This window comes from Somniosus microcephalus, chromosome 7 (genome assembly GCF_052327205.1).
Source record: "Somniosus microcephalus isolate GS21.2 chromosome 7, FLI_Smic_1.0, whole genome shotgun sequence".
NCBI classification, from domain to species: domain Eukaryota; kingdom Metazoa; phylum Chordata; class Chondrichthyes; order Squaliformes; family Somniosidae; genus Somniosus; species Somniosus microcephalus.
Genome location: NC_140993.1, coordinates 258,097,168 through 258,122,603, shown reverse-complemented (window position 1 = coordinate 258,122,603; position 25,436 = coordinate 258,097,168). Strand labels below are relative to the sequence as shown.

Sequence of the window (25,436 nt, the reverse complement as noted above, 5' to 3'; positions counted from 1 at the left end):
TGAGGGAGGAGCTGATCAGCGCTCAGTGAGGGAGGTGCTGATCTGCGCTCAGTGAGGGAGGCGCTGATAAGCGCTCAGTGAGGGAGGAGATGATCAGCGCTCAGTGAGGGAGGAGATGATAAGCGCTCAGTGAGGGAGGCGCTGATCAGCGCTCAGTGAGGGAGATGATAAGCGCTCAGTGAGGGAGGCGCTGATCAGCGCTCAATGAGGGAGGCGCTGATCAGCGCTCAGTGAGGGAGGAGATGATAAGCGCTCAGTGAGGGAGGAGCTGATCAGCGCTCAGTGAGGGAGGCACTGATCAGCGCTCAGTGAGGGAGGCGCTGATCAGCGCTCAGTGAGGGAGGAGATGATAAGCGCTCAGTGAGAGAGGCGCTGATCAGCGCTCAGTGAGGGAGGAGATGATAAGCGCTCAGTGACGGACCAGCGGTTGCTCTGCCGCACGGACACAGCGTTCAAAGGGAAAGTGCAAAGCAAAACCGCTTGGCTCTGCTGCTACCAAACACAAACCCAAGACAGGAACCGCGCAAGACTGGAGAGAGGGAAAACATATATAAATCATCATTGGATGTAAAGAAGGGACAGGAACGAATCACAACAGAGTCCATGCAAATATACACACAAGGCATTGAATATCATTCCGCAGTTAGCGAGTGAGTTTGATGTGAAGAGGCAAAACAGCAAGTCAAGAGACGGGGGGAACTAAGTTTGCTTGGAAATGGGATGTGATGCACAGTTAAAGGGGTTAGAGAACAAGATTTCAAGAGAAGTTCACTTACCAACTAAGCCATTAAATTGCAGTAACTTAGAGCAGCCTTAAGCGAGAAAACAACTTTGCAAATCCGGAATTTTCATGCAGTAATATTAATGTGTTTACTTGTTGCAGTTTAATCACGATTGATCAGTATGGACCAGAACCAAAGCGGCATGGAGACCAATGACACCGCGGGAGGAACCATGGCAGCAGAGGACCGACATCCGATCAGTACCGAGAGTGTCATCATCCTCTTCATCTTCAGCCTGATCTTCTGCCTCGGGGTCTTGGGCAACTCCCTTGTCATCACGGTGCTGGCCCGAAGCAAGCCAGGCAAACCCCGCAGCACCACCAACATCTTCATCCTCAACCTGAGCATCGCCGATCTCTCCTACCTGCTCTTCTGCATCCCCTTCCAGGCCACCTACTACGTCCTGCCCAGGTGGATCTTCGGCGGCTTCATCTGCAAGTTCGTGCACTACTTCTTCACCGTGTCGGTGCTGGTCAGCATCTTCACCCTCTCCGCCATGGCCGTGGATCGTTACATCGCCATCGTCCACTCCAGGAGGTCCTCGTGCATTCGCGTCTCCAAGAACGCGGTGATCGGCGTGATCTTCATCTGGCTCTTCTCCTTGGCCGTGGCGTCGCCGGTAGCTTACTACCACATGCTGGTCCACAAGAAGGACCAGGGTCCCTTCTGCTGGGAGAACTGGAGCGTCCTCAGTCACCGGCAGATCTACAAAGTGGCCACTTTTGTGATTGGGTATCTGCTGCCTTTGCTTCTGATCTGCTACTGTTACGCGAAGGTAAGGCATGTGGTTTGTGTTTGGTGCTGGTTTGTTAACACAAAAAGTATTTATCTCCTTCCAATCGCACTAATGTAGGACTTAAAGTGGTAGCGATACTGTTGGAGATACCATGATAATTATTTCGGTTTCTTTTCCTGTTAAAACTATAATTAAACTGATGTGATCCTACTGGAGACATATTCGTAATTCAAGGATCACTGCATCCTTTCACTTTGTCCTCATTCTCAGTTACCGTGGCAAAATAATACAGAAGTCCTACTTATCCCAGTGATATTATTTAACGGCTAACAGATAACCTTACAGGACTCCAGCCAGTCTCTCCACCGAGTGAAGGACACGAAAAGATTGCTGCTGGTCTCCAAAGACGTGCCGCGCGTTGAAGGCACCTTCCACTCTTCGACCGTGTTTAGCCAGACGCTGGCGTGTGACCGTGACTGATGGACAATCCATCTGTGGATCACTTCCTCGACAATCTTTGTGTTTTCATTTTGTCAATTAAAAAAAAAAAAACCCGCACATGGCGTCAATTACAATGTGGAGGGGGGAAACTAAAAGAGTAAGTGAAAATCAATGTGTTAAGTTCAACATCAGTTTACGGGGGTGTTCCCGTTGCACTTACTTTAACCCCAGCTCGATCCTGCATTTGAGGAGATGTTAAGATCGGGTTTCCCTTAGAAAAGGAAAATGAGAATTCGCGTCCACATATTTACCAAGTTGTTTCCTGCCTCTTTCCCCCCCAAACCCCCCGGGTATGACTTGTGTTTAGATCCCTTATGATTACCATTCACTGAATCCGTTGTATTTGGACAAAGCAAGCTTTCGCGGTTTGATGTGTGTGCTCGAGCATGAAGGAGGCGATGGCTGGATTGCTGGCCAGTGTTTAGGAAAGTAACGTTTTAACTGGTACGATACCAGTGAACAACACACACGATTAATTGGGTAATTTGTCTGGTTCGACACTGTGAGAAGGCTTTATTACGGCAATCACTTCTGCTTTACCTTAGACTGGCGTGTGGATCAGTCAGATCTTAAACTCAACCCCTTCAGCTAAGAGCAGCACAAATTAGATGTTACTAAAAGGTAGTTTCATTGAAAAAAAGTTCATGGATTGACAGTTCCTGGGGAAAAAAAATCAAAAATTAAATTATCGTTTTGAAAATTGTAACGAATTGAATGCCTTGGTGCAATGAATGGGCACACTGACTCCAGTCCACAAAGGTGAAAGAATGCGTTGTCTTTCTTTCTGTCTCTCTTCCCCTCGCTCTCTCTCTGTGCAAAGGGTCCTAACTGAAATAATTTCATGAATCTGATCAATCTCAATCCGGGTCCAGAGAACAACTGCCCATATTGCAACAAATTGGCACTTCATTCACAGACTGCAGTGAGAATGCTTGGTGTGGGAAATGGAAAAAAGGTGCAGCGGGAATCCTCTTCTGATTTTGAAGATATACATGCACATACATGGTCGAGGAACTGCAGAGAGAGCTTTACCTGGTCAGGCCAGGAGTACTTGATGTTGACACTGGGTACTAGAAGTTTCCCAACATTGACTTTCAATCACCTTCACCAGCAGAAAAAAAATCAAAATATTAAATTTGAATGTTTCAAGATAAATTGCTCATGGAGGGTGTAAATTCCTCTGGTCACTATGTGCAGGAACGCTATAAATTTGTTCATGAACATTTCCTGTGCTCATTATTTCTAGTGAAATCATAAAAAGTGCTTTTAGAATATGCTTATGATTTCATTAGAACTACTGAAGAGAGGAGATCTTCATGAGCACATGATAATGTTGCTATAGAGAGCTACCGGAGGAACTCTTACCCTCCTCTGTTTAAGTTGACTGCAGTACTGAGGTGATTTGTTGATAGAAAAAAAATAGGAGCAGGAGTAGGTCATTCGGCCCTTCGAGCCTGCTCCGCCATTCAATATGATCATGGCTCATCCGCTATCTCAATACCATATTCCCGCTCTCTCCCCATACCCCTTGACACCTTTTGTGTCTAGAAATCTATCTACCGCCTTCTTAAATATATTCAGTGACTTGGCCTCCGCAGCCTCCTGTGGTAGAGAATTCCACAGGTTCACCACCCTCTGAGTGAAGAAATTTCTCCTCATCTCAGTCCTAAATGTCCTACCCCATATCCTGAGACTGTGACCCCTCGTTCTAGACCCTCCCAGCCATGATCTACTTCAAGTAAAAAGATTTCCGGTTAGCAAACCTTGAGAAAGACTATAGAGTTGAACATTTCACTGGGAATCCCATGTTTTGTATTTTACAATCTCCCCTGTTTGAGAAATATAAATTGTAGCGCCCGGGAGCTTTTATTTTGGGTGTAAAGTCATTACATGAAGCTCAGCCGGTTAAAGCAATGAATAGCTGAGCCATACAGACTAAGAACCTTCCAGGTATGACCCCTTGTCTATGCTGAGCTCACGAAACAGTTTCTTCCTATCTACTCTATCAAAAACCCCTGAAAGTAATTGTGGACATATTTTGTTTCAGATCCATATTGTGTTGCTTATCTCGGATTCACCATCACTGCAACCAGTAAGATCTTGACTTAGTTTCACATTTTAAAATGATTGGCAACCACCAGCTTTCCACACATCCAAATAAAGGGACAGAAGATTTTCATTTAAATGCCAATTACTGCATTAGTACACGCTCCCTACCTCGGAAATGTACAGCCATGGTTAAACCACGCTTGTACCAATCATTTATAATTAGACTTCCCAGGTCCATCAGCACACTATGTGCTAAAATGATTTCAGATTTCTAGCTAACGCCATTTCATTGAATTGCTTTGAAAAGCACACAAATCTATATTTTCTTTATCGGAACTCACCACCTTCTGCTCAGAATCATAAACCTCTGTGTGATCTAGGAGATTGCATACAACTGCGAACAGTATCTACAATATTGATCTTGCTACACAGTAGGATTTACATGGAAGATCTTCATTTTTCTTTAATGCATCTTTTAATTATTTTTTCTATGTCGTGATGTAACAAAATGCACATGAACACAAAGTTTCGCCCCCCACAAAAAGCAGAATATTTATTAGCAATATTCTAGTTATACATTACATGACAATCTTTGGGCACTTGTAAACCCACCGATCCCTGTGGCTATTTTATCTGAAAATGGTGATCATCACAGTTTTATTGCTAACATCTTGATTGGTTTTCTGGTTATATACTTGCATAAGATAGATGCAAACACGGATCGGATATTTTATTCACCAATCAGTTGTGTTGATGGTTGATGTTCTATGTGCAGCATTCAGAATGGTGGCTTTGTTCGGTTTTGGAAATGTACCAGGTGCAATTTTTTTGAAGCCCATTTTCTACAAATTGTTGCTCTTAATTCCTGTTCCACTTGTCGTACAGTTTAAACGTTAAAAATAATCACCAGGATTTTCAATGCAAATTTGCAAATTCAGCTAAACAAAAGCAAAATACTGCAGGTGCTGGAAACCTGAAATGAAAGCAGTTTCTAAGCCAGGGGAAGGGCTGGGGAGGAAAGGACAAAGAGGGAGGTCTGTGATAGGGTGGAGGGCAGGGATGATTGAATGACAAAAGGGATGATGGTGCGAGGCGAAAGGTTGGTGGGAATGAGACAAGAACTTTCCTTGGCTTTGTACTTGCTTAAAAACTGTTAAATCTCTAACATCTTCCAGTTCTGATGCAAGGTTATCGACCTGAAATGTTAGCTCTGTTCCTCTCTCCACTGACGCTGCTTGACCTGCTGAGTGTTTCTAGCATTTCCCATTTTTACTGCAAATTCAGTTGTCTTTTTGTGTCTTTTTTGGAAAAAATAAGCAATAAGGAAATGCTTGTGGCGTTTCTAGATTCTTCGTCGATTTATGATAATGCTTGTATTATTTTCAGGTGCTGAACCACTTGCACAAAAAATTACGCAACATGTCGAAGAAGTCAGAAACATCTAAGAAGAAGGTAAGCTGTTACCTTGATGACCTCCTCCAGCCCGACAACCCTCCGAGATCTCTGCGCTCCTCCAATTCTGGCCTCTTGCGCATCTGTGATGTTCATCGCTCCACCATTGACGGCTGTGCCATCAGCTGCCGATGCCCTAAGCTCTGGAATTGCCTCCCTAAGCCTCTCTGTCTCTCTACCTCTCTCTCCTCCTTTAAGACTCTCCTAAAACCTACCTGTTTGACCAAGCTTTTTCTCATCTGTCCTAATATCTCTTTATGTGGCTAAGTGTCAAATGTTTCTAATAACACTCCTGTGCAGCGCCTTGGGACATTCTAAAGGCGCTCTATAAATGCAAGTTGTTGTTGATAGAGGATGGTATTCAGCATATGATGCAAACTTATTGCATTTCAAACTATTTTACCAGTAGAGATAAATCTGTGATCTAGTGCAAAATAACAAACCAATTCTTTGGGCAAAGATTTATATACATGACTAATGGTTGGTTAAAATCTTTGCAATAATGCAACAATATCTTCAGATACTGTTTTTGCTTGATATATTTTTGATGAATTTAATTAGGGTTTAATTAAATGCTTCTACTTGCTTCTACTTGCTTCTACTTCTGATCAAGGGAATTCAAGGAAATTACTGACAAAGAGACTACAGGTTCAATTTGAGTGGAGGACTGACGTATGTACACTTTCAAAAGAGAACTGTTGAGAAGATTAATTGTCATGGTCTTTAAGCTAAAGTAGCAGCATGGATAAGGGGATAGCTGATGGGCTGAAAGCAAAGAGTAACATGTTTCTCAGATTGGCGGGACGTAGCTAGTGAGATGCCCTAGCTGTGTGTGTTGGTGTCTCTCAGTTGCCACATATTAAATAATCTGCACAGGGGCATGATGCAAATTATATCAAAATTAGCTGATGATACTAAGGGGGCATGGCAAGCTATAAGGAAACATGCATGAGGCTACAAGAGTTAGAGACAGGTCGGGGTAGTGCACAGATATGGGGGCAAAAGCAGTTCAATGTAAATAAATGTGAAATGAGAATAAGAAAAGAGAAAGGAAATATACCCTAAACCGTACAACTCTCCATGGGGTCGAGAGGCAAAGAGCTTTAGATACACAGATCTTTAAAAGTGGGATTGCTGGTGGAAATAAAGCCACAAAAAGGGTTTTATATATGAGGCATTTTATACAGAAACAAAGATATAATGGTAAATTTGTAGAAGACATTGGTTAGACCACAGTCGACGTATGTGTGCAGTATTGGGCACTCTATCATAGAAAGGATATTGGAATCATGGAAAAGATACAGTATAGGATGGTATTGCGATCAACTTTATGGGACGATTAAAAATTAGGACTGTATTCACTGGAGCAGAAAAGGTTAATGAGGTTTCGAATAGATGTGTTCAAAATAATGAAAGAATTTAAGAGAATTTTTAGTAAAGGATTATTTTCACTGGTTGGTGAATCAGTAACCAGGGAACATGAGCTCAGGATTAGTAATAAAATAAACAAGGAGATTAGATGGATATTTTCATGCAAATGATAATTAGGCCATAGAACATTTTACACAAGTGGATGTTGAAGATGAGGCAGTCATAATGTTTAAGAGGGAATTACATAAACACTTGAAAAAAGAACCTTCAATCACATAGTGCCCTGTCATATCCTCAGGGCATCCACTTCATAATTAATAGATTACATTTAAAACACGTCACAATTATGTAGGCAATTGTAACGCGCAGTTTGCATACGAGGCCCCACAGATAGCAAGTGGATGAACAAACAACACATTTATATTTTGGTGGTATAACAACAGAAAACGCTGGAAACACTCAGCAGGCCAGGCAACATCCATGGAGAGAGAAACAGAGTTAATGTTTCAGGTCTGTGACCCTTCGTCAGAACCTCTCTGTCCTCGGCCTCTTACACTGTTCCAGTGAAGCTCAACGTAAGCTCGAGGAACAGCACCTCATCTTTCGATTAGGCACTTTACAGCCTTCTGGACTCAACATTGAGTTCAACAATTTCAGACCATAAACCCTGCCCCCATTTTTTCAGGCGGCAGCTGTTGATGATTCTGCCATCCCCATTTGCAACATTTAATCTCTCCTGCCTTCAATCCTAGCACAGACCCTCCCTTTAGTTCCTTCCTGCCCCCCCTTTCCCTGCCTCTGCACCTGCTTAAAACCTGTTACATCTCCAACTTTTACCAGTTCTGACGAAGGGTCACAGACCTGAAACGTTAACTCTGTTTCTCTCTCCACGGATGCTGCCTGGCCTGCTGAGTGTTTCCAGCATTTTCTGTTGTTACAGGAAACTCTCGATTTACCGGCACCTAAATAACCGGAAATCTCGGTTAACTGGCAAAATTCAGGAGTAAGTTCAGGTAAGTTTTACTTCATATTGTACTTGCCTTCCTCGATCTGTTGCTGTGCAAGGGTGTGGCTGCAGCTGTTGCTAAGCTACAGAGACGCTTGGAACTTGTGGCCATTGTTCTGCACCTGTTGCTAAGCAACAGGGTTTGTTGCTTTATACGGAGTTCTCAGCTCTCTGTATCTTTTACTATAGCTCTCGGTTATCCGGAATTTTTGATGAACCGGCACCACGTCGGTCCCGTCGGTGCCGGATAAAAAAGAGTTTCCTGTATTTCAGATTTCCAGCATCCGCAATATTTTGCTATTGTATATTTTGGTGGTGTTGACTGGGAAATCAGGAGAACACATTGCTATTTTCAAATAATGTTATGGAAAGTTTTAACATCCACCTGAACAGGCAGATAGGTTTAATATCTATCTGAAAGTCAGCACCTCCAACAATACAGTACTTCCTTAGTACTGTACTCGAATGTTAGCCTAGATTATGGACATATTTTCCCAACACTTACACCCGAGCAATGCTGGACACAAAGCACACCTGGCATCAAGCATTGCCATGGACTCGGGGGAATGTGACATTTAAAATTCACGGGAGTGTAAGCAGACACCAAATTCAAAGTCGGGCTTTTATTTTGAAAAATCTTCAGCCTGTCCATTTGCACCGGGTAAGTATTTCCCCATGTTGAGCATGGAATGGGAAACTGCAGCCTCTCTATATGGGTTAGATTCCCTTGTGGCTTCCCTTATTTCCCTCTAATCTTCAAGATTCTCCTAACTGTAAGAAAAGGAGCCAGACTGATCCAAATTGTTCCACTGTGGTCACAAGACCTGTAGTTATTAGATCTTCTTTCCCATTTGGAGATATCCTTTGCCACCACACAGGGGAGAGACACGCTCAACAAGTGAATTCTGGCCCTCCGAAACAGTTGATCTTCAGATAATGGCTTGGTTTCTGAAATAATGATGGTGTGCGACACATATTCAGACTTTCAAATACAGCCTTGTTGCATTATCTTTTTTAATAAATGATAACAATTGCCTTCAAATCCTTTCCCAACTTATACTGGGCCCTGAATTCTCTGCCAAAATAATGGTGGGTTTAATGGCGCTTGCCGTTATTAACGTGTAAATCGTCCTGCAAGTTGTGGCGAGGAAGAGATGCAGCGCGAATTGTGAATTGCCACAAGTTGCTGGGCGATTTGCGCCGCTCTGCCGGGATCTCGCCATCAGGTTGCAGGAAATTGCTGGATTTGCGCCGTACATACAAATTAAACTTTGTGGTATTTCACGACGTGAGGACCCTTTTACTGGCGAGATTTATGTTCCTGCAATGTCACACAACCTCTCCGGTCCAAAAGGGTAACAGTTGAAACAGCGGAGTCCCATTCCTGCCAGTAGTAAATTGTTCCTAGAGGCTTTTTAAAATTTTAAATGTTCAAAAATTTTAATTTTTTTTCTTATTTTTCCTTCCCGTCCCTTTTCTCTCTCTCTCTCGCAATCAAATCTTTCCTTCCCTCTCTTTATTTTTCTTTCTGTACCCGATTTGACTCTAATCCAACCTATTCCCTCCTCAGCCATTCGTTCTGTTTCGTTCTCTCTCAAATTTAACAGGAGATAGACTGTTGGTCCAGGCATTCGCCAAGGTCCTCAGATGCTCCGTCGACCCCATTATCAGCTCGCACTCCCAGCAATTTGCGACATCAAATTATTTGGAGCTGAATAAGTCAGAAAAAAATCCAATTCACGGCGCTCCAGGAAATACTGGGCCGTACTGTTTCAGAGTTATATATTTTTGGAGGGCAAGTGTCTGTGAAAAAACAAGGCTCTGAATTCAGTTTAATTTGCGCTTGAGCTTAAATACTGCCGGGGGGAAGTACTTTTGATATGCTGAAGAAATGTTATTGATGGATACACAGACTTCTCCATAGCAGTCGACACAATACAGATCAAAAGAGGTACTAAATAGTAATGTTTCCTTGGTTACAAATTACGTTGGTAAGGTATTAATGGGCCAGCTCATAACACTGGATGTAAAGGCTTTGCTATTTTAAAATGAAAAGGAAATACTCTTGGTAAATACCATGAACGCTTTCACTGAAAAATCAGCTTCACTTTCACCTTTATAATCCATGTATTTTAATTAGTAAAAATATTGAAGACAAGACAATACCTCACAAGTGCTGAACAATTTGTGGAGTGCTTCACATTCCTGACAAGAATTTTGCTTTGTCCCTGGTACATGCGACAACGGAAGATTCCACTCATTTTCTGTTTATCTGTAAAATTACGCTTCAGGAAAAAAATATGCATGCTCGCTATTTTTCTTCCTTCTTTTTATCATGGTTTCACAATGAACTCCAGAAAAACATCAAGGGCTAGAAATTCATTATAGCCTAGGAATGGGCAGTATCTTTAGAAAAGTTTGAGAATTAGCGACAGGCGCTAATGCTTTAGACTGCACGCAAAATTCATTCTCACTGCTCAAAGAAATGATTGGGGCGCTAAATCAAGTCTTAAAGGTCCAGCTCAGTGGCATTATACTCAACGGGTGGACCAATATCGGGTGCAGTCTAAGATCAACTCATCATTGCCACAGGCTTTTCCCAGTGCTTAAAGGGGAGGTTCATTGATGCTGCAGCACCTCATTCTCAGCATTGCTGGCTGTGCAGCTGCCTCAGCAAGGAGAAGCACAACAAGGAGAAGGAGCCAGAGGACTGAAGCAGGTATGCTCATGGCAGATCCACCTCAGTCGGGTGGTCAGGGTGATTGAATGCTTCAACAAATGCTACATACCACCATCTGTACCACAGGCGTCACACACTGCCCAAAGCACCAGACCCCCAGCGCTCACCCACCAACAATCTCTACCTACCAACACTCACACCCACATCTCACACCTTGCACACAATCACAGCTATTCAACCATGGCAGGCACAAGGGTCATCAGTTATTAGAATGAATGCAACATGTGTGATATGTTTATGCACACATTTATTAATGGAGTTTGCAATATTTTGTGGTCTCTTTCATTTTACCTTTGCACCCAGGAGGATGCTGTGATATGGCATGACACAGGGATGGTTTGATAGGCATGTGGTGCGCAAAAGGGATCTGGGGTTTAAATCACCCTGGTGAGAAGCTGGAGGTCTGATTGGAGGATGTGGCAGAGTTCTGTGACCACCACCTTGGTGATGCAGAGCTGTCTAATACATTGCTCCTTGCTTAATTGGAGGTAGGAGAAGTGCTGTTGGAATACCCTCGGCGGGTAAGACCTCCTGGTGAGAGCCCTGATGTCCCTCCTCATCTGTCTGCGCACATGTTCCTGTATTTCTAGCTGCCGTAGATCCTGGAGGGTGAGGTGGCATGCCAGTACAGCCCCCATTAATGTTGCCAGGTGTAACAGTTTGAATCTTTGAACAATAAATGTAGCCACTGTGCACTTGCCAGAAGACTGCTGATAAAAAAGAAGCTTGAAATTACTCATGCAAACTGCTCCACTGGCTGAAACTGACAAGAAACCACTGAAACTAACCTGCCCTGACAGCTACGAGTGATTAATGTTGATGCCTTTAAATAACATCGCTGGAGCCAGCTTCCAGCAGCTGTGCGCCTGCTCTCCCTGTCTCTCTCTGAGCGAGGCACAAAGGTAAGAGGCGACAATGAATTTTGCTGATTGGGCGTTCAGTGAGCGTTGCATGCTCACGATCTGCCTGGTGTTGAATTCCCTGGCGGTACCTCGTACCGGCGGCGCAATAGGGGGGGGGGCTGGATTTGCCGTGCAATGATTGATTCACCTCGCCCTGGCGCTACTGCATCAGCGCCCTGTTACCGCCCTCTGCCGGTGCTAACGGGAGGCGCTAACCTACCGAATCTTTCCCTCCAAAAGTTTTATTTCACACACGTTAGTGCCGTTTGCTATGAAAAAATGTATGTTGCATATTTTGGTCACATGCTGCACATTGAACCTTCAGGAGGTTGAGAAGTATGATCAGAACCAGACCAATACTGAAGAGGGGGCTGCAAGATAGTCGATGCCGCTAGTTCATGTAGGGATCGACCCCATAGGAGGAAAAGAAAGAAAGACTTGCATTTATATAACACCTTTCACGACCATTGGACGTCCTAAAGCGCTTTACAGCCAATTAAGTACTTTTGAAGTGTGGTCACTGTTGTAATGTAGGAAAATGCAGCAGCCAATTTGCGCACAGCAAGCTCCCACAAACAGCAATGTGATAATGACCAGATAACCTGTTTTTTAGTGTTGTTGTTAGGGTAGCTATAGAGAAACCTTTTCTGCTAGTGGGGGAGTCTGGGACAAGAGGACAGAACCTTAAAATCAGAGCCAGGCCATTCAGGAGAGAAGTTAGCAAAGACTTCTTCATGCAGAGGGTGGTAGAAGTGTGTTACACTCTCCCACAAAATGTAGTTTTGCTGACAAGGGCATAAAAGGATATGGAGCCAAGGCAGGTGGATGGAGTTAAGATGCAGATCAGCCAGGATCTCATTGAATGGCGGAACAGGCTTGAGGGGCTGAATGGCCTCCTCCTGTTCCTATGTTCTGATTTTCGAGTGACCTCCATTCAGGCAGCCATCGTTACCACTAGAAACAAGCAGGGACCTAATTAGAATATGCTAATAGGGGGTCAACTGACATCATCTGTCAGTCCGTAAGGGTGACCCTGAGCTTCCGGTCACCTGTCATTTTAATTCACCGCTCCATTCCCACTCGGACCTCACCGTCCTTGGCCTCTTGTATTGTTCCATGGAAGCTCAACGTAAACTCGAGGAACAGCACCTCATCTTCCGATTAGGCACTCTGCAGCCTTCCGGACTCAATATCGAGTTCAACAATTTCAGATCATAACCTCGGTCCCTATTTCATTTTTTCTTGTAATTTTTCCACTCCTTCCCCCCCCCTTTCCTTTTGTTTCTCTCTCACACCTGGCAGCTATCTCTTGCCCTGCCAGTACACTTTACACCTAATCTCAGCCTATTACCATCTCGTCTAGCTTCTAATACCTTTTATTGTCTCTTTTTTACTTCTTTTGTTTCTTTTATTCTTTTGTCCGATCGCAGCCCTGCCTCTGATCTATCTTTTCTTTCCAGTTTTGAAGAAGGGTTCGACCCGAAACGTCAACTCAAATTTCTGTCCACGGATGTTGCCTGACCTGCTGAGTTTTTCCAGCATTTTCTGTTGTTATTACTACAGTCCTGTTAATTAGTGGCCACCAACACTTCCTCAACCCGCCCACAAATCATGGGCGGTGCAGGTCAGGAGGAGGCTTGCAGCGCTATTTAAAGGGATACTCATTTAAACCATTACAATGGTTAAACAGACATTTTGCCGGTAGTTTATTATTATTTTTTGGCTACTTCAAGTGCGTCTAGAGTCTGTACAACCATCTGAAATCTAAAGGGACTTTTGGCAATGCACTTTTTCCCCCCATCTCCAATATATTTTATAAGCGACAAACAAAGTTATTTGAAGAAAATTAAAAATACACCTATGGTTTTCCTCCTGGCTTACTGGCAACAATGCCTAGGGTATTTCTCTTCAATTCCTGGTGACTCCAAGTCAATCCTGGAGAGTTGGCAACCCTATCTGTTTGGGGTCAGCAGTGGAAATCCCTGGTGGATGGAATTGCTGGGCTCCCATGTCCCAGCTATTCTGGGCCTCTCATCTCCATGAATGACCACTGTTGTGCAGCTTCTGGTGAGATCCACGTGTATCTCCAGCATGCTGATGTTGCATCGCAGCAGAAAAATGTGGTTAGAATGTGGAACTTGCTACCACATGGAGTAGTTGAGGTGAAAAGTGTGGTATCTTGGGACACTGCATATATATGTACAATACAACATGGCTTCTGGTAAGAACTGTACTGCATATGGCTTTATTATTATATGCATCAGTAGTCCACCAGGTGGCTCTATTACACTTCTCCCTCCTTATTGAAGGCGTTAATCATGCAAATAATCATTGTACATGGCTTGCATGGTATACACAACTCTTGGTATACATTTCCCAAATGGAACCTATTTTATGTTTCCAAATTCTACTCTAGAATTCTGTAACACAAACAAAAGATATGAACTTATTTTCCATATTTACAGATTAAACTTAACCACTGGTTTTCTGTTTCGAAGAGGAGACCTTCTTTCTTGAACAGAACTTTCAGATCTTGTTGTAGGACTTTGACTCATTCTAGGCTGAGTCTGTGGAGAATTTTTCTCCAAGGGCTGATCTTGATATACATTTGGACTCTACACTTTCAGACTGTTTGGACTGGATTTTGATTGAGGAGGCGTGTAGGAGGCGGGACTACAACTTTTGGGGTTGTAGCCCCGCCTCCATCGAGTTGTGGCCAACCCACGTGATTTTCACTTGATTGACCTTGTTGAGCCCGCCCAGTGGGCTCAGCAGGCCAATTAAGGGCCACCCGGCAACAGGTGATGTCACAGATTGACATTTCATCTGTCAAAAGCTTTTGACAGATGGAATATCAGCGTTTGACAGCTCTTTGAAGCTGTCAAACACTGACAATCTGTACTCCAAGTTAATTCCTTCCTCTCAGGCTGATTTAGAGATCTCTCCAGAACAGAAAGCTGAATGCTGCAACTTTTGACAGCTCGCAGCCATTCTGCTTTCTGTGCCGGTGAGATGAGGGACTCCCGAGACCTGAGGGAAGGAAGGCTGTAAAGGTAAGAAAAGGTAAGTAAAACTTCTTTAAACACTTTACACACACCAAACGCACTTACCTCTTCTACCTCTTCACTCATGCACCCATCACTCACCTGAACACCGGACATCTCGAACCCTCCAAGCCCTTCAGCCCGACGGCCCACCTCGCTAACTTGGCGTGGTTTGGAGCCGTCGGGAATCCCACACTTCAGGGATGAAAATAGGGATTAGGCTAAAAACTGCCTGTTAACTACCTGTTAACAGGCAGTTAATTGGCACTAATCCCTTTCCCGTCGGGTACCCGCCTCCTTTGAAACTGGCATGGAGGCGGGTTGGGGGCGGGATGGGTTCGTGCCCCCCGATTTTGAGATTTTAACCCCCCACACTCCTCCAATCCCGCCTCCACGGCCCGATGAAAATCCTGCCCTTTGTCTTCCTGACTCAGGCTCAGACTTAAATTCTGACTTTGTCTTGGACTTGTTTCTAGTACGTCTGATGTAGGATTTGCTACTGGTACTCTATTTGTAACAAGATTATCTGACTCATCAGAATAAATTGAATCATCCCAGCTTTCAGCTCCTTCCACATCTGTAGGTAAGATATGATTAATGTGAACAAACCTAACCTTTCCATGATCAAACATCTTGACCAAATATGTGCGAGGGCCACATATCTTCACTACTCTTCCTGGTAACCACTTTAACCATTTATGGTGATGGTTCTTCACTCTAATCTTCTGGTTCAACTTCACACTTCTCTCTCTAACTCATGACTCCTTCTGCCTTGATTGTTTCTCTTCTACGGACTGTGCCAAGTTTGGCTTTAACAACGAGAACCTGGTTCATGGCTGTCGTTTGAGAAACAACTCTGCTGGTTTTCTACCAGTAGTTGTATGAGGAGTATTCCGATAGGTAATCAGAAAATTTGCCAGTTTGTGGTCCAATGACAACTGACGTTCCTTTGGATTTGGATCCAACATTTGCTTGATGAGGGCACGTTTGACAAGTTGTATTGTGTGCTCTGCTGCACCATTTGAAGCAGGGTGGTACGGTGGAACTTTGATATGTTTCACACCGTTTCTGCTCATGAACTGTGTGAACTCTTCTGAACAAAATTGTGGCCCATTTTCAGCCACAATTTCTTCTGGGAGGCCGTATGAAGAAAACAATCTTCGCAAATTGTCTAGTGTTTTGCTTGTTGTTATTATCTGCATCGGAAACACCTCTACCCACTTCGAGTGGCTATCTATCACTATGAACAATTGCTGTCCTTCTAGCTCAGCATTATCTACATGTAACCTTTGCCACACTCTGGGAGACCATTTCCGTGGCTGTAATGGTACTGATGGTGGTTTCTTGCTCACCGATTGACATATTGTACACTGACTGACTATGTACTCTAACTCTTTATCTAAACCTGGCCACCAAAGGTAACTGCGTGCAAAGCTCTTGGTCAAGCACATTCCCAAGTGCTGGTCATGAAGATCTCCTAACAATTTAGACCTGAACCTATTTGGGATAACCACTCTTGCTCCCCACAGGATACAATCTTTATCCACTGACAACTCATTCCTATGAACAAAGTATGGATGGATATCTTCCTCCGATACCTGGTTTAGCTATCCATTTGCTCTGTAATCATACACCTTTGACATAATTGGGTCATGTTTGGTTGCCCTACCAATCTCTTCAGCTGTGAGTGGCAGCTCATCAATGTATGAGAAATAGAACACTTCTTCTTTATTGGGTGTAACTTGTGATGGGGATGGCAACCTGGACATAGCATCAGCATTACTGTGATCAGCCGATCGTCTGTACTCAATGTCATGCGTATACGCTGACTAAATCAAAGCCCATCTCTGCATTCGGGCTGCAGCTAAGGTTGGAACTGGGGACTTTGGATGGTGGATTGCTGTCAGGGGCCTATGGTCAGCAACTATGGTAAATATACGACCAGACAAGTATTTGTGAAACTTCTTGACCCAAAAAATCAATGACAAAGTTTCCCTTTCGATCTGCGCATAATTATGCTCACTGGCACTGAGAGTGCATGAAGCAAAAGCAATTGGCCTCTCCTCCCCACCATCTAGTACATGAGAGATCACTGCCCCAATTCCATACGGAGAGGCGTCGCACGCTAGCTTGATCTCCTTAGATACATCATAGTGAACTAACATGGTACTCTCTACTAACTGGCTTTTACACTCTTTGAATGTTGTGTCACATTCTTTTGACTACTTCCAAGGGATCTGTTTTCTCAACAGCTCATTCAGTGGATGTAACAATGTAGCCAAGTTTGGGAGGAACTTTCCATAATAATTCAAAAGTTCCAAAAATGATCGAAGTTCAGAGACATTCTTGGGAGTGGGGGCATTTCTGATTGCATCCAACTTTCCCTTGGTTGGATGTAAACCATCTTTGCCTACTCTGTGCCCTAAGTACTCCACTGAGTTTTGAAACATCTCACACTTGTGAGCTGTCACTTGTACTCAGTGCTTCTCTAGCCGTTTGAGCATTTCATTCAACACCACATCATGGATTTGCCTGTTTGGTGCTGAAATGTGTATGTCATCGATATAACACACTACCCCTTCAATCCCTTGCACAATTTGGTTCCTCACCCCCTGGAATATGTCGGGGGCAGAAGACACTCAAAGTGATAGCCTATTGAACTGATATAGACCAAGGTGAGTATTTATAGTCAAGCATGACTTGGACTCTTCATCCAACTCAAGTTGTAGGTAGGTGTTTGTTAGATCTAACTTCAAAAAGATCTGGCCACCTGTCAGCATTGTGAACAAATTTTCCACATTTGGCAATGTATTGGGTAGATTACACTCTCGAACCTGGTTTACGGTTACCTTATAATCACCACACAACCTTACCATACCACCTGACTTAGACACAACAACAATGGGTGTAGCCCAATTACTCAGATCTACCTTAGAGATAATGACCTCAATTTCTAGTCTTTCGAGTTCTTGCTCAACTTTCTCTTTGAGTGCGTATAGTACGGGATGTGGCTTGCAGTAAACTGGTGTTGCATCCTTCTGCACTCTGACACTCGCCTTGAAGTCTTGGATCGGACTGCCCATTTCACTGAACACCTTCGGATACTGCTTGATGACATCATCTTTCGATGGAAATTTCGCTTCCACACGAAAAATCTCATTCCAATCCAGCGTCAGTGATCCTAACCAATTTCTACCTATCAAGGCAGGCTTGTCTCCTGCCACTACTATGTGAGGCAAACTCTGACATTGATCCTTGCATTTCACTGGTATGGTGACACTTCCTACTACAGGGACTTGCTCTCCTGAGTAGCCTCGCAGCTCTACCTTCGATTTCTCTAGTCGATAATCACGCAACTTTCGCGATATAGCGATTGCGGTACTACGCTCACAGATGCATCAGTATCGATTTCCATGGATATCCTGGTTCCTGCGACATCTACTTGAATGAAGATACCTCGCGAATCGCTGTTAGATACCTTCGTGCTCCTGATGACATGAATCTCCAGAAACTCCTCGTCCTGCTGCTTCTCTTCAACGGTATGTAGTGTCTGGCGATTTCTACTTCTAGCATTGCCAGTCGGTTTACTCTTCTGTCGGCATGTCTTTGCAAGATGCCCAGTTTTCTTACAGTAGAAACTCTCTGCCTTCACATTTAGGCAGCTTTGAGCGATGAGTTGTCCCAGGCACCGATAGCATGACTTCAATGCCCTGCTACCTTGGCCAGTTGCTGAGGCCTTGGGGCCCAACTGCCTTTTACTTTTAGCCTGCGACTGGAAATGGTGCGGAACTCTCGGGGGTGTCGGTCGGCCATATCCATTGATATAACTGTCTGACAAGCTAATCCAAAAGTCAAGTTAGGGGGTTGTCAACAATTTACTTCTGATACGTTCATTTTTCAACCCACAAACAAAGCGGTCACGCAAAGCTCGGTCTTGAAAGTTTCTGAAATGACAGTGAATGGGTAGCTTTTTTAAAGCTACAATGTACTCACTGATACCCTTGTCATTTAATTGATCGCGTGTTCCAAAACGATAACTTTCAGCAATTTCCAGGGGCTCAGGACTGTAGTGCTGTTCTAACTTGGTTAGGTTCTCCTTCAGTGGCGTGTCCTTCAGCCTGGTGGGAAAGAGCACACCTCGGGGCCTGCTTCAGTCAAAAGAAATAACCCGTTTCATTTCTAAAACCGCCCGGTTACGGTTTACATCATCGTGGACTTCGACAATACTATTCGCGGTGAAAAACATTTCTAGCCGCTCCACATATGCTACGAAAGTCTCTCGGTCATGATGGAACACACTCAAGTGCCCTATTATTCCCATAAGCGCGGCCATCTGGACTCTGGCAACGTCGATATTCAGCTGCGTGTGCTCGAAATTTACCTCGGATTTTTAAGTTTTTCTGCAAAACGAAGAACATCTAACTGTCCCTCCGTCGGTTGGCAGGATTGTCCTCCAACAAAAATTTCAGCTAGGGAATCCGCAATCCCATCCTCGTCGCCAATTCTGTGATATCTTGGGACACAGCATATATATACAACAGCACAACATGGCTTCTGGTAAGAACTGTACTGCTCATGGCTTTAAGAACATAAGAACATTAGAAGTAGGAGCAGGAGTAGGCCATACGGCCCCTCGGGCCTGCTCCGCCATTCAGTAGGATGATGGCTAATCCGAACTTAGACTCACGTCCACTTCCCTGTCCTCTCCCCGTAACCCCTTATTCCCTTATCAGCTAGGAAACTGTCTATCTCCGTTTTAAATTTATTTAATGTCGCAGCTTCCACAGCTCTCTCAGGTAGCAAATTCCATAGATTTACTACCCTCTGAGTGAAGAAGTTTCTCCTCATCTCAGTTTTGAAAGGGCAGCCCCTTATTCTAAGATTATGCCCCCTCGTTCTAGTCTCACCCATCAGTGGAAACATCCTCACCGCATCCACCCGATCAAGCCCCCTCACAATCTTATATGTTTCGATAAGATCGCCTCTCATTCTTCTGAATTCCAATGAGTAGAGGCCCAACCTACTCAACCTTTCCTCATAAGTCAACCCCCTCATCTCTGGAATCAACCGAGTGAACCTTCTCTGAACTGCCTCGAGAGCAAGTATATCTTTTCTTAAATATGGAAACCAAAACTGTACGCAGTATTCCAGGTGTGGCCTCAACAGTACCCTGTATAACTGAAGCAAGACTTCCCTGCTTTTATACTTCATCCCCCTTGCAATAAAAGCCAAGATTCCATTGGCTTCCCTGATCACCTGCTGTACCTGCATACTAACCTTCTGTATTTCATGCACCAGGACCCCCAGATCCCTTTGTACTGTAGCACTTTGCAGTTTCTCTCCATTTAGATAATAACTTGCTCTTTGATTTTTTCTGCCAAAGTGCATAACCTCACACTTTCCAACATTATATTCCATCTGCCAAATTTTTGCCCACTCACTTAGCCTGTCTATGTCCTTTTGCAGGTTTTTTATGTCCTCCTCACTCACTGCTTTCCCTCCCATCTTTGTATCGTCGGCAAACTTGGATACGTTGCACTCGGTCCCTTCCTCTGAATCGTTAATATAGATTGTAAAGAGTTGGGGGTCCCAGCACTGACCCCTGCGGAACATCACTAGTCACTGATTACCAACCTGAGAATGAACCATTTATCCCAACTCTCTGTTTTCTGTTAGATAGCCAGTCTTCCACCCATGCCAGTATATTGCCCCCAATCCCGTGATTTTTTTATCTTGTGCAGTAATCTTCTGTGTGGCACCTTGTCAAATGCCTTTTGGAAGTCCAAATACACCACATCCACTGGTTCCCCTTTATCCACCCTGTTTGTTACATCCTCAAAGAATTCGAGCAAATTTGTCAAACATGACTTCCCCTTCGTAAAACCATGCTGACTCTGTCCGATTAAATTATGCTTATCCAAATGTCCTGTTACTGCTTCCTTAATAATGGACTCCAACATTTTACCAACCACAGATGTTAGGCTAACTGGTCTATAGTTTCCAGCCTTTTGTCTGTCTCCCTTTTTAAATAAGGGCGTTACATTAGCAGTTTTCCAATCTGCTGGGACCTTTCCTGAATCCAGGGAGTTTTGGAAAATTACCACCAATGCATCCGCAATCCCTACCGCTACTTCTCTCAAGACCCTAGGATGTAAGCCATCAGGTCCAGGGGATTTATCCACCTTTAGTCCCATTATCTTACTGAGTACCACCTCCTTAGTGATTTTAATCGTGTTTAGCTCCTCCCCCCCTATAGCCCCCTGTTTGTCCAGTGTTGGGATATTTTTAGTGTCCTCTACTGTAAAGACTGATACAAAATATTTGTTCAGCGTTTTTGCCATTTCCATGTTCCCCACCACTAATTTCCCGGTCTCGTCCTCTAAGGGACCAACATTCACTTTAGCCACCCTTTTTCTTTTTATATAACTATAGAAACCCTTGCTATCTGTTTTTATATTTTTTGCTAGTTTACTTTCATAATCTATCTTCCCTTTCTTAATTAATCTTTTAGTTATTCTTTGCTGGCTTTTAAATGCTTCCCAATCTTCTATCCTCCCACTAGATTTGGCTACTTTATATGCCCTTGTTTTCAGTCGGATACTATCCTTTATTACCTTACTTAGCCACGGATGGCTGTCTTTTCTTTTATGCCCCTTTTTCCTCACTGGAATATATTTTTCTTGAAAGTTGTGAAATATCTCCTTGAATGTACACCACTGCTCATGTACCGTCTTACACTTTAATCTATTTTCACAGTCCACTTTATTCAACTCTGCTCTCATACCTTCATAGTCTCCTTTATTTAAGCTTAGTACGCTGGTTTGAGATCCAACTCTCTCACCCTCCAACTGAATTTGGAATTCAACCATGTTATGGTCACTCATTCCAAGGGGATCCTTTACTAGGACATTTTTTATTAATCCTGTCTCATTACACAGAACCAGATCTAAGATTGCCTACCCCCTGATTGGTTCAGTTATATACTGCTCAAGGAACCAGTCCCTAATGCACACTATGAACTCTTCCTCAAGGCTGCCCTGTCCAATTTGATTTGTCCAGTCCATATGAAAGTTAAAATCCCCCATGATTATAGCTGTTCCCTTATTACAAGCCCCAACTATTTCCTGATTTATACTCCGACCAACAGAGTTGCAACTATCAGAAGGCCTATAGACTACGCCCACTAGTGACTTTTTCCTCTTATTATTCCTTATCTCCACCCAAACTGTTTCACTATCCTGATCCTTTGACCCAATATCATTTCTCACTATTGCAGTGATTCCATCCTTTATTAACATAGCCACCCCACCTCCCTTTCCTTCCTGTCTGTCCTTCCTAATTGTCAAATACCCCTGGATGTTTAGTTCCCAGTCATGGTCACCTTGCAGCCATGTTTCTGTAATGGCCACCAGATCATACTCATGTGTAGTTATTTGTACCGTCAACTCATCAAATTTGTTACGAATGCTGTGTGCATTCAGATAAAGAACTTTTAAATATGTTTTGTGACAATTTATTCCTGCTTTTACCCCCTTTACTGCTCTACCTTTATCTTTATACATTCTGTCCCTTCCTGACACGCTCTGGTTTTTAATTCCCCCACTGCTACCTTGCTCTATTGCCTTTTCTGCTGACATTTTTATTTTTCGCTCTCTTGAAACCTCCCCCCACTAATTAGTTTAAAGCACTCTCTACAGCCCTAGTTATTCGATTCGCCAGGATTCTAGTCCCAGCACTGGCCAAGTGAAGTCCGTCCCAACGGAACAGCTGTCTCCCGTCCCAGTACTGGTGCCAGTGTCCCAAGAAGCAAAACCCATTTCTCCCACACCAGTCTTTGAGCCACGCATTTAACTCTCTGATTTTATTTACCCTAGCCAAATTTGCTCATGGCTCAGGTAGTAATCCAGAGATTATTACCCTTGTGGTTCTGCTTTTTAATTTGGCCCCTAGCTGCTCACACTCCCTCAGCAGAACCTCTTTCCTTGTCCCATCTATGTCGTTGGTACCAACATGGACCACGACAACTGGATCCTCCCCCTCCCACTCCAAGTTTCTCTCCAGCCCAGAGGAGATGTCCTTAACCCTGGCACCGGGCAGGCAACACAGCCTTCAGGACTCTCGCTCTCAGCTGCAAAGAACCCTATCTATTCCCCTAATGATACTATCCCCTACCACTACAACATTTCTTTTTACTCCCCCCACTTGAATGGCCCCTCATTCCATGGTGCTGTGGCCAGGTTGCTCATCCTCCCTGAAGTCCCTGTTCCTGTCCTCACAGGGAGTAAGAGCCTCGAACCTGTTGGACAAGTGCAAGGGCTGTGGCTCCTCCAACGCTACCTCCTGGATCCCCGTACCTGCATCACTTTATTATTATATGCATCAGTAGCTTAGATGCATTTAAGGGGAAGCTAGATAAGCACATGAGGGAGAAAGGAATATGTGTTGAAGGTGGGGTTAGATGAGAAGGGATGGAAGGAGTCTCGTGTGGAGCATAAATGCCGGCACAGACCAGTTGGGCCGAATGGCCTGTTTTTGTGCTGTAATTCTACATTTCTCTCGGTCCTGGCAGGAGTGGGGGCATTCTGATAACCAGTACAGTTAATTTGAAACAGCCTTATTTAGAAGGGTTAAAAATCATTCTTAATATAGGGTCTTGACCATTTAAGCTGTGACAAAAATTGTTTGCTGCGGTGCTGAATGCAAGATACAATATAAGTGAGATAAAAATACTTTGATCTTGGGAATATTGTAGAATAAAGCCCTGCTGTGGCCTTTCTCTTTGAGTATTTGTCTAAAAAGGTCCCTCATGTTTGTGAACTGATTTATAAATAATAAAAAAAACGACTAATCTTGTGATGAAACATGCCATTTCTGAGAGTCATATGCTGAAATGTGGCATTTTGCCATTGATCCTCAGCTTCCAGTAGCCTCTCCTCTACTTCTGCTAAATGCTATCGGTGACTCACATGGGAAAGAGCCATTGTATGGCACAATTTGCAAGTTTTTCCCTCTACAAATACGATTTTCAATATTTATTTAATGAAATAAAGATTAGATAAAATTTCCCTACATTACAACGGTGACTACACTTCAGAAGTACTTCATTGGCCGTGAAGCGCTTTGGGATGTCCTGGGGTTGTGAAAGGCGCTATGGTTCGTTCTTTCTTTCAACGGGGGCGAAATGTTTTGGATGAATACTTGAGAAGAAGGCAGTGTAGAGCCTAGCTTTAGAACATTAGTATAACCGGCGGAAGAGAGGAGGAAGAGAGAGAACAACAACTTGCATTTATATAGCGCCTTTAACATAGTAAATTGTCCCAAGGCGCTTCAGGGGAGCGTAATCAGACAAAGATTGACACTGAGCCAAAGACGGAGACATTGGGACAGGTAACCAAAAGCTTGGTCAAAGAGGTAGGATTTAACGAGCCACGTAAAGGAGGAGAGAGAGGCGGAGAGGTTCAGGTAGGGAATCCCAGAGCTTATGTTCAAATTTTTATCTGATAACGGTCTTGTGAAGCACCTTGTGATGTTTTACTAGATTAAAGGTGCTAGATAATGCAGGTGGTTGTTGTTGTTGTGGACTGCTGAATGCACGGCTGCCAATGGCGGGATGAAGGGAAGCAGGGGATGCACAAGAGAAAGAATGATGGGAAACACTGATTGATGACCAGTAGCAAAGAAACGTTCCTTGTTTTCTTTTTGTCCTCCCTAGACTGCCCAGACGGTGTTGGTGGTGATCGTAGTCTTCTGCATTTCCTGGCTGCCGAATCATGTGATCAACATGTGGACTGAGTTTGGTAACTTCCCGCTCACCGACGCCTCCTTTGTATTCCGGATTGCCGCGCACTGCCTGGCTTACAGTAACTCATCCGTCAATCCCATCATTTACGCTTTCCTGTCGGAAAATTTCAGGAAGTCCTATCAGCAAGTCTTCAAATGTAAAATCTGCAGCACCCCCCCCTTAAACGATGGCAAGGAATACCGAACGCGAACAGACATTGTGCCGTCCACTAGCTGCACCAACGTGTGAGCGGGAAAACTAGGTGAGGTGCAGCGCGTGAGATGGTAATATTGTAATATTCACCACAAGCACATTTTATGTTATCGCGGACAGGCTATTAACTTACTGGAGCCAAAGGCAGAAGATTTTGGTGGGCGGCAGTGTTAGGTATTTAGGAGCAAGCATAATGGGCTGAAGCTGCGACAGTGTACAGGAAGTGGACATTAGGGGACAGCATGGGACCACGATTCAGACCAGCTACCGCCCTGGGCTGTCAAAGGCTACCTCCAGGAAGAGAGGCGTGTACTTGTTTATTGGGGCTGTCAGCAGAATACTGAGGTTCACTAAACAATCTGCTGTGAGGAGGACATGGGTCAGCTTTTGGCGTTGCATAGAATTTCCAAGGCAAAGGAAAGGACACAGTGTAGTATTTAGCACAGAAACCACAACATTTTCAATATTTATTCTCGTGTATATCCTTAGACTGAAATGTTAACTTGCGATTGCCTGAATAGCTGTGCTGTGTGTGAAGAGAAAAGTTTTCAGTATTGCCGGCCAGTTGATTTCAAGCTCCTGCATCTTAGTAAGTGATGCGTGTTGATGTCTCAAAACGGAGGCTGACCACAGCCGAATCAGGAGTAAATATTCCAATTGTTTTTCCTTCACCCTTTTTATTTGTTTTCGTTTCTTATTTTTTCCCCCTTTTTTTCTTCCCTCCTTTCTGACCCGTGCACTTCTCCAATGGCTTTCTGGGCAAATCCAAGACATACAGATCAGAAAGATCCCAGATTCAGTCCCGGCCTCTGCAACGATTTCGCCGACCCCATGCCTCTGCGCATATAGAAACATAGAA

The 25,436-nt window shown here is 43.9% G+C and overlaps 1 protein-coding gene across 1 annotated transcript; it reads left to right on the top strand.

Moving 5' to 3' along the window:
• The first annotated feature begins 858 nt into the window (after nucleotides 1-858).
• Nucleotides 859-24,620, top strand: galr1a (galanin receptor 1a). Its single transcript, XM_085992139.1, has 3 exons — nucleotides 859-1,557; nucleotides 5,455-5,520; nucleotides 24,296-24,620. The coding sequence occupies exons 1-3, from the start codon at nucleotides 904-906 to the stop codon at nucleotides 24,611-24,613; spliced, it is 1,038 nt and encodes a 345-aa protein (XP_085848265.1). The 5' UTR covers nucleotides 859-903; the 3' UTR covers nucleotides 24,614-24,620.
• Nucleotides 24,621-25,436: the final 816 nt, after the last annotated feature.

Bases quoted from the DNA above. Each gene is read 5' to 3' on its own strand.
- galr1a (XM_085992139.1), top strand. From the start codon at position 904: ATGGACCAGAACCAAAGCGGCATGGAGACCAATGACACCGCGGGAGGA. The intron at 1,558-5,454 runs GTAAGGCATGTG...TATTATTTTCAG, and splicing joins TCTGCTACTGTTACGCGAAG to GTGCTGAACCACTTGCACAA. The intron at 5,521-24,295 runs GTAAGCTGTTAC...TGTCCTCCCTAG, and splicing joins CAGAAACATCTAAGAAGAAG to ACTGCCCAGACGGTGTTGGT.